A 9,153-nucleotide genomic window follows, 5' to 3' on the forward strand; every position below is an offset into this window, starting at 1 on the left:
AAATTATTTATGAAATAATATTTGTTGTATATTATTAATAAATAATTCATTTATACATTTTTTCATAAGAAGATTTGAGTGGTACTTGCCAGTGCAAAACTCTTCATGATGCTGGTGTGTTTTAGGCGGTTGTCAGGGTGTTGCTATGAGGTTGTTTAGGCGGTGTCCGAGTAGCTGACTCAAAGCAACTCATTTATGGTTGTGGTGTATCACCTGCTGAATATTTTTGCTGGCCTGAAGTCGTCTTAGTGGTGTCTAGTACATTGCTATGCTGTTTCTAGGGTGATGTTTAATGTGTTCTGAGGGGTTGTTGTCACTCTTTCACATTTCTCTGTGTTGGGGTGTATTCTGTTAACATGAAACAGGCTCCTGTAACATATTTCATATAGAGCTGCATGTTTCCTAAGCCATTTGTCTTGCAGACAGGCCGTGGGATTTATCAACAGACTTACTGACCTTTGCCCTTTAAACTGAAGATGACCCCAGCCCTATAGGCTGTCCTACCCAACCAGGTTTCTTTCAGCCTTCACTGCAAGCTGTGTTTGAAGGTGTAATGGTCTAGGAGCATCTAAACACACATCCGGTGACACAATCCAGCACAAGGTCAATGTACTCGAGCACCAGGGATCATGTCTCTGCCTGGAAGGTCAAAGGACTTAACTGAGTTCCGCAACACTGACGAGAATTGCTTAAATCCTAAAAATGCATACTCGGCACTATTTGCAGAGGTTGTTTAGATTCACTGTGCTGTGGCGCTTGTGCAACATTTGTGGATCTGATTCTGTTATTTAATTAAAATGCAATCTAGACTCAAGAGGTGTTCTCTAAATGCTAATGAACCTTATTGTGAGGATTAGTTAAGGTTTCCTTAGCTAAAATATGGTAAATTGAAATTGTAGAAATGTCCCATTCTCAGGTGTATTTGTTACCAGTGATAATTATTGTTTTTTTTCTACTACTTAAAAGTGTCTAGTGGGTCACTGAGATGAAGTAGTATTCACCAGGTCAAGTGATCTTAACATGCCAGCATATCATTGTAGTCTTTAATGTGAGCGAACATCATTATAAACGTGTTTGAAGAAACTTGTAGTGCCTGTGAAAATAACCATACTTCTGTCTTGCATGCCAGCTTGGAGTGCAGAAGATCAGGTGTCACAAAGCACACCTGAGGTTATTGTAAGCAGTGGGGACGATGGGATCAGTGTGTATGCGTCTGAATGTCCTGCACAAGCTGTCAGAATGCTCTTCTGTTGGATGGAATGTTGAAAATGTAGCCGTGTGTATTTTTGAGACTGAGAAGAGCTGCAAATAGTCCATAAACGCATATATAAAGGTTCTGAAAGGTGGTTTTTGGAGTGATGCCATAAAAAAAACATTTTTGGTTCCCCAAAGAACCATTCAGTAAACAGTTCTTAAAATAACCATGAAGCGTGAAGAACCATTTAATAATCTAAGGAAACTTTTTTCCATTATAAAGGACTTTTTTGTGCATTTGACAAGAACCTTTATTGTTACGACTGTGGGACTGAGCAATACATTAAATTTGCATGATATATTTGTGATGTGTTTGCTGGTGGACAATATAAAATTTGACTATTAAGATATATTGCTCATCCCGTTTATGCATGCCAGGGTGAGAAATGAATGGCTTGGGGCAAAAATGCCACCAAAACGAACAAAAATGCCCCCCAAATTTAAAATAAGGGGGCAAAAAATGCCCCTGGACAATTAATATAGCAACTGGCACCATTAAAGTGAAATGAGAAATGAATTCCCTTAATGGAAAAGTTTATTTCTGACCCTGATGCACACTCGCATACACAGTCAAAAATGCAGTAATGTGACTGCAAAAGCAAAGAAACTATTCATTTAGATGAGATGTGTTGGGGGTGATGCATCTGCTGAGAGATGAAAAACAGAGGAAAAGTCCAGGTCATGTGTTTAAAGCTCCTCATGTGGTGTGTGCTGGCATGAGGTAAACAAACCTCTAAATGTGATTAACCTAACATTTCTCCCATTGCACTTCATCAGTAAAGCACCAGGAGACAGAAGCAGTCATCATATCATAATTAAAAATCACTCACTTATGTTCTTATATTAAACACTTTGCATCATTTTTTTTCTATCTTTCTTGTAAACTTGTATCATTATGTTTGCCAGTTCATGTTTTCCTGTGCTTTTTAGAATGTTTGAGTAAATCCATATTTTCTATCATTAAGCTGCATTATATTAGCTGCCCAGCACCATAGAATCTAGATATCAGTGTTAGTCACTAAAAACAGCCGTATTGGTTGACCACTGCTGTGTAGTAGTATTATCTAGTAGCTACTATGGAATGTGAGGGGCTCTCAGTGGCAGCTGGGCTTTAAATGCAACACAAGAACACATGCACACCATACAGTCCACCTGTGTGCTATTACCAGAACTATGAAATCTGCACAGCCAGGCTCTTAGAACACCTATTAGCATTGCAGCACATATTTGCATGATGTATTAAGTGTTTGTAGAAACTGTACTGCCTCCTAGTGGTTGAAAACAACATAAGTTTTAACATTAAGCTACCAGGCAAAGTTATTCCTTCCTTCAAATATCAGCGAGACAAAGCTGTTTTGCATCCATTGTTGCTTTAGTAATATTTAAATACTTTTATAACATTTATCATTACTTCCTAGCCTTTTTGGCTTTATTTAGTACTTCAGTTGCCAAGGCAACATTTTAATTCTCAGTTTGTTTGTTTTTTTTATTCTAATATTTGTTTTTTATTTCAGATATAGTTCAGTTAATGAACAAACCTTTTGATTTTATTTTAGTTTTAATAAGCAATAACAATACTTGATGCATCATTCTTTAATATTACTATTAATATAAATGTGCATTAATATTAGTATAAATAATAAAAAGTTAGTATGAATATAAATAATATATTAATATTGAAATGTCATTGTGTTTGTGTAGGTAAAGACGAGGTGCGGATGCAGCTGGACAGCGCTCTTCAGGACGTCAACACACGCTACGCAGTTCTAGAGGAGACTGAGAAGAGAGCCGTGTGTCGAGCACTTGTCGAGGAAAGAGGAAGATTCTGCTCATTCGTCACAATGCTCAAACCTGTCCTGGTGAGTGTCTGAACAGACTGATAAGACATTATATTTTGCAAAAAGAAAATGCCTGGTATAAGACCACAGCATTTTGTCACATTTTCATAACATTTTCACAAAAAGAGATTTTTGTTTTTAACTGTATGAAACATTGTGGTTGTGGTTTGTTTTGATGGCTGTTTCTTATTAAACGGGATGATTCTCATGACTGTATTACAATCAAACATCAGAATGCATTAGAATTATGAGAATTTGGGGGGAAAGTGCCTAATCGCCATGGAAATAATTTAATAATAAAAAAATGTTTTCTGCTTAATATTGTCACACCATTTTTTTTTCTTTGTATTGTCAGGATGAAGAGATAAGCATGCTTGGTGAAGTCACCCACTTACAGACAATTCTAGAAGATCTTGGCAACCTAACGGCTGATCCCAACACACTGCCTCCTGCTAGTGAACAGGTGCTGCATAGATTCTAATCAGGCACATCTGTAGAGCTGTGCATGTTCTCGATCTCTGACATTCTGGTCTGGTTTTGTTTATGCAGGTTATTCTTGATCTGAAAGGCTCAGACTACAGCTTCTCGTATCAGACTCCACCCGCTTCTCCTAGCAACACATTATCACGCAAGGGCAGCATCAGCAGGTGAGTTCGGTGTCAGGAAGAAATGTTCGTTGCAAGAACTGTTAGCTAACTTGCCCTTAGAAAATGTTATTTGAATTACTGATAATATATGTTATATTAACATTTTAGTGTTTTTGTTGAAAAGGCCAATTTTATTTTTTTAACATTGTATCTAACATGTTATTTTTCCTCGAAATTGACACTCACGTAACAAACAATTGTGTATTATTGTAAATAATCAGTATAAACTCTCTCTCTCTCAGTAACTACACCTCTGTGCGTCATGTCCCATCTCTGGACTCCATCTCCAGCGCAGTAGATGGGCTTCATCTGAGAGCACCAGACGCAACACAGGTATCATGGATACATGCACCACATCACAAAACTGTGGGTCCAAAATTTACCTAGTCCAACTGGTATGCTAATCCTAAGAAACCTAAATAGTTTGAATAATCTGTCACTCAGAACACACATACTGCCTCATTCAGCCCAAAGAAACACATACAGATGTAAGCACCAACACTGCAGCCTGCAGTTCGCTGTGGTGCGTAATCCAGACCTCCTCAAAATCCAACCTCTTCGGACCCCAAGATCAAATTAGCAAACTGATCATCAATACACATATAATTGGACAGTACTTCAGTGCAAATAATATAGAAGATTTAATGTAGTTTGTCTGGGTATTACAGTGCAAGTGTAATGGAAATAAGGTAGTATTTCACTGTTGTGATGCTTAAAATAGTAACACAAAATGCATGGTAATAAATTATACATTTGGCAAAATTATACAGTTTTATTGTACAATACAGGTTAATACTATTAGAACACTAAATTATAATACTGTTTGCTACGATTATGTGTAGTATGCTTAGTTTATCAGTCTGATCTACAAGTTAATTATGTGAAAACACACCAAAATGTTAAGGCAAGATAGCACAGGTAAATATGGTTAAATTTTTAATTATTATATCACCATACTTTCCCAGTTCATTAATAAAAGTGCATGAAGACATTGAATTTTGTATTGCAAGGTTTCTAAAATGTTGTTTAAATAAGTAAATTCGGAAAATATAATTAAAAATGCACTTATTTGCATAGATTTCCAGAACAGAAATCTGAACGTTGGACAAAATTCTTGTTTAATTTTGTTGACATATTAAAGATTTTACAGATGAGATTTTGGATAACTATTTCTATTTCTGCCAAAAAGTAAAGTTTGGTGTATGTACTGCCGAAATTATTTCTGGCTCAGTGCAGGAGAAAATACTCATTTTGAGAAAAAAGCCTTTAAAGATATGTATTGTAGTTGAAATCTACAGACCAAATAGATGAAGTATAATAAAATAAACACTTAAATGTCTGTTTTGGGTGTTATATTTCCACTGGTCTGAAAGAAGACATGTTATAGAAGCAAAATAGCCCAAAATCTCAAAATCAACCAGTGGTTTTGCTTGTAGTGTCTTGCTTTAAGTTCGTCCATATTATGTGATATATGTATATATTTTAAAAGTCAGATCAACAAGTGACATTTTATGATTTTCCAATCAGGCACTGAATAGAATACCAGAAAGCATTTACTTTCAACCATTTGTATAGGGGTCTAAGGGGCTTTGGATTTTGATGGAGGCTTGGATTGATCTAATCTCATCTTTCTCTTGTTCCACTCCTCTCTGCCACTCACCTCCGTCTCCCAGTGCTCACGCAGTCCTCTCCTCCTGGTTGGAGGGGAGGAAGGCGCTCGCTCTCTCAGTGAGGGGAATTCTCCCACAATCCCTCGCACGGGCCACCATGGCCAACACCTCCGGCACAGGAGCACTGTGAGCATAGACTCAGTGTAGTGCTGTGTGTGACTGTGAATGGACTCATTACTGTTGCATGTACTACTGGACACTTACCGCTGGTGGTTTTCTTCTGTGTTTGTCGTTGTGCATGTGTGGAGGTTGTGTCTGTGAAGGTAGACAGCGCCCTCTGCAGGCCATTTAGAGGGACACCTGATAGTTTTACACAGGGAGAAAGAAGCGATTTTAATTCATTTTGTTTTTAATTTCAGTTTTTGAATATAATATCAGTCCCATGACTTAAAACAAACACATTAACCAGTTTGCATATCTATAACTAAAAACCTGCATGCTCTGACAGGCCAATCTGAACTTTTCTACACTTAACAAAGCGTCAATAAAGTCAACATGAAATCAAAACTGACTGTTTACATACATTTCTGGTCTTCTTGTGTGCAATTTATCTTTTTCAACATTTTCCCTTTTCTGCTGATGGTTTAATGTTATCCTACTTTAATGTTATGCTACTGTTTTAGGTAATGCAGCCTTTATAAAAAATAAAATATAAATTAACTCATTCCCTGCCAGAGTATTATTTTGTCAGCCACCTCAGACATTTTTGATCATATGTGACCCTGGACCACAAAACTAGTCATGATTGTCAACTTTTTGAAATTGAGATGTATGCATCATCTGAAAGCTGAATAAATAAGCTTTCCATTGATGTATGGTTTGTTAGGATAGGGCAATATTAAGTCGAGATACAACTATTTGAAAATCTGGAATCTGAGGGTGCAAAAAAATCAAAATACTGAGAAAATCACCTTTAAAGTTGTCCAAATTAAGTCCTTAGCGATGCATATTACTAATAAAAAATTACGTTTTGATATATTTACGGTAGGAAATGTACAAAATATCTTCATGGAACATGATAAAAGAAAAATGGATAATTTTGACCCATATAATGTATTTTTGGCTATTGCTACAAATATGCCTGTGCTACTTATGACTGGTTTTGTGCTCCAGAGTCACATATTCACAAATTACCCCCACAATATTTTGTCGTATGAATATGTAAACAGAGGTTTGTGTTCGTTTTCTTTTTACATATCCATTTTTTAGCAACAGGAAAAAATATTCTAATTGATTCACTCTTTATCAACATCATTAAAAAAATTTAAATTTAAATTTCAAGCAGAAAATTTTATATTTGCATTTTTGTTTTTTCTTACTTCCATTGAACTGCAGTTGTATAATGAAAAATAAAAATAATCCAAAGCTTGCATCATACAGATGTCATAAATTATGTAAAACGTTGTCAATGGTGGGAAAAGAGTTAACATTATTGGAATAAAGGGTTCTGAGATAGTAGCAAATAATGGTAAAAAGTAAAAAAAAAAAACATTTTTTTAAAGAACCATTAAGTTACCATTTGGTGGGTGAACTTGACCTTCAAGCTCCATGTCCTGGTTAAAAAACTTCCACAATGCTCTTCAAACTTTTTCAATGCTCTTCAAACCATTTTTCATGATCCACAAATTTCCTGTTGGATCAAATTAAGTCACGCCCTATATTTTAACTTATTGTTTAATCACGTCACATCATGATAAACTGATTTGTGAACACCATTTCATGTTGGCTTTAAATCCTTATTACCTAGTGACTACAGTGTGTCATAGTGTCTTTTGCTACTTACTAAGTTGAGATGGACTAACAGAGTACATTTTTGTGTAGGAGAAAGGCCAGATGTCTCCTGGCACAGAGAACGGGACCTCCATGCCCCCACTGCTCAAAGCTTACAGCGGGCATGAGGAGAGAGCCAGGACACTGTCCACCTCGGGCAAGGTACACGCTCATTTAAATGCAGAAATTATTTCTAAGCAAAAAGTGAATTTTAGACACCCTTTGATTCTACTGGAATCATTGTGGTTGACTCCAGACTTTTTCTGATCTCTGATTGGCTCTCGTTCCTGTCCGTAGCCACAGTCAGCCAGGGAGCAGCTGGCTCTTACTCTTGGAGGCAGGCTTAATTCAGAAGCTCCTCGGACCAGCCGAGATTCCCTCCACTGCTCCAGCGGATACAGCACCCAGACAACCACGCCGTCGTGCTCAGAAGACACCATTCCCTCGCAGCATGGTCAGTATGCCTGTATGTACGCTTACATGCATGAGCTGCTTGTTTCTGTTCTATAATTTTCCTTCTTTGCACACATCTTGGAGAGATTATAAACCAAGCTCAATCTAGATATCTTTTTCTCCTTTGTGTTTTTGTATAGCGTTTTTACCCTTTTTTCCCCTAAACACAGTAATCTGATTTGTGGTTTGTGTGCACATCAGATGTGCTTTATAGTCCAAATTTAGACTAAATCTGATGTGCTTGCACAAATCACAGGCTTAGATTGCTGTCCAAAGTGCGTGTTTTTGGGCCTTTGTATATATGTTAAATGTACTTTATTGTTCTTTTACAGCGGTAAAGAAAGAACCTCCTCTATATGGTAGGTTTCTGAATGTCATTGCATAGATTTGATTATTCTCATTGTGATCATATACCAATAATAAACAACATTAAATGTCTTGATTATAGGGAATCCATGTAATTTTGCAGGCGTGCCTTTTGTTGAAAGAGTGTTATCTGTATGCGTAAGATTTGAGTGCGTGCAACCATGAGATATAACTAGTGGCATCTTGTCAGTTGTCAAGTCTGTTGTCCATCTTCTCATGTTGCCTGAGTTTAACTGAAAGACACACTCTTAAACAGAGCTTATGTCTGTTTTATTCATTTTTTAGGAGGTAATCTAGTACTGTTGTCTTCATGCAGTCATTTTTAAGGGCTGTCAATTTAGTGCAATTAATTAATGATTTTTTTTTTATTAATTTATATTGTATTTAATTATAGTATACTCGTTATTTAAAACATTGTTTATGCGTCTTAATTTTCCCCTTTTTTTCTTCTGCTAGTCCATTATTTCAAAATCTCAAAAAAAAAAAACAAAACATTTGTTTTGTTTGTTTTTTTATATTTTTGTTTTTTTATTTATTTTTATTTCAATTAAATATACATGCACACTAGTGATGCGCGGATGGCGGTTATATCCGCGGGTGCTGCGGATAATCCGTGGGTCGGGTAATAAAAAAATGCATTCTGATTATTTGCGGGTGGGTCGTGGGGTGGATAAAATAAATCATTAATGATGCAAGTATTAACTACATTTTCTAAGTTATGAACGTGTTTTAAATAGGCGACAGAAATTGAATAAACTGTAAATTAACATTAAAAGTTATTCAACAAAACATTATTTAGTCAAGAGCAGTAAGGGATTTTCTTTGTCTTTTGTTGTTTGATTAACATTAATAAAAGACGGCACAGCTTTATTAGGCTGCTGTCACAGGACCTATTTCACGGATCCAATACTGATACTCATGCGTTTTATTTTGCAACTGTTTACATTAACTTAAGACAAAACCAAGCGAAAGTCAAAGAGAGAAGACGTGGTACAGCTGAATCACCTACGCTGTTTTCACCTGATGGTTTGTGTGGATTTATTTACTCATCTAACCTACATGCTATATTGTATAAAGGTTTTGCAGTAATTTCCCTCATTTTAAAGTCGAAAGCTGCGGGAATGAGTAATGCGATGTATGCGCAATCCCGCAACG

The 9,153-nt window shown here is 36.3% G+C and overlaps 1 protein-coding gene across 2 annotated transcripts in view; it reads left to right on the forward strand.

The window, feature by feature from the left end:
• LOC107666115 (MTSS1-like protein) overlaps window positions 1–9,153 on the forward strand; it is a 78,253-nt gene that overhangs the window by 63,825 nt on the left and 5,275 nt on the right. Inside the window, exons 7-13 of one of the 2 annotated variants that reach the window (XM_016457265.1) lie at window positions 2,956–3,113; window positions 3,448–3,555; window positions 3,642–3,739; window positions 3,982–4,072; window positions 7,231–7,341; window positions 7,477–7,633; window positions 7,965–7,991. In XM_016457265.1, coding sequence (XP_016312751.1) covers window positions 2,956–3,113; window positions 3,448–3,555; window positions 3,642–3,739; window positions 3,982–4,072; window positions 7,231–7,341; window positions 7,477–7,633; window positions 7,965–7,991 — 750 coding nt within the window. The remainder of the gene's footprint in view (window positions 1–2,955; window positions 3,114–3,447; window positions 3,556–3,641; window positions 3,740–3,981; window positions 4,073–7,230; window positions 7,342–7,476; window positions 7,634–7,964; window positions 7,992–9,153) is intronic. The other variant, XM_016457266.1, reaches the window with a different exon arrangement.

The sequence above is a fragment of the Sinocyclocheilus anshuiensis genome, unplaced genomic scaffold (genome assembly GCF_001515605.1).
Source record: "Sinocyclocheilus anshuiensis isolate Anshui unplaced genomic scaffold, SAMN03320099.WGS_v1.1 scaffold447, whole genome shotgun sequence".
Taxonomy (NCBI): domain Eukaryota; kingdom Metazoa; phylum Chordata; class Actinopteri; order Cypriniformes; family Cyprinidae; genus Sinocyclocheilus; species Sinocyclocheilus anshuiensis.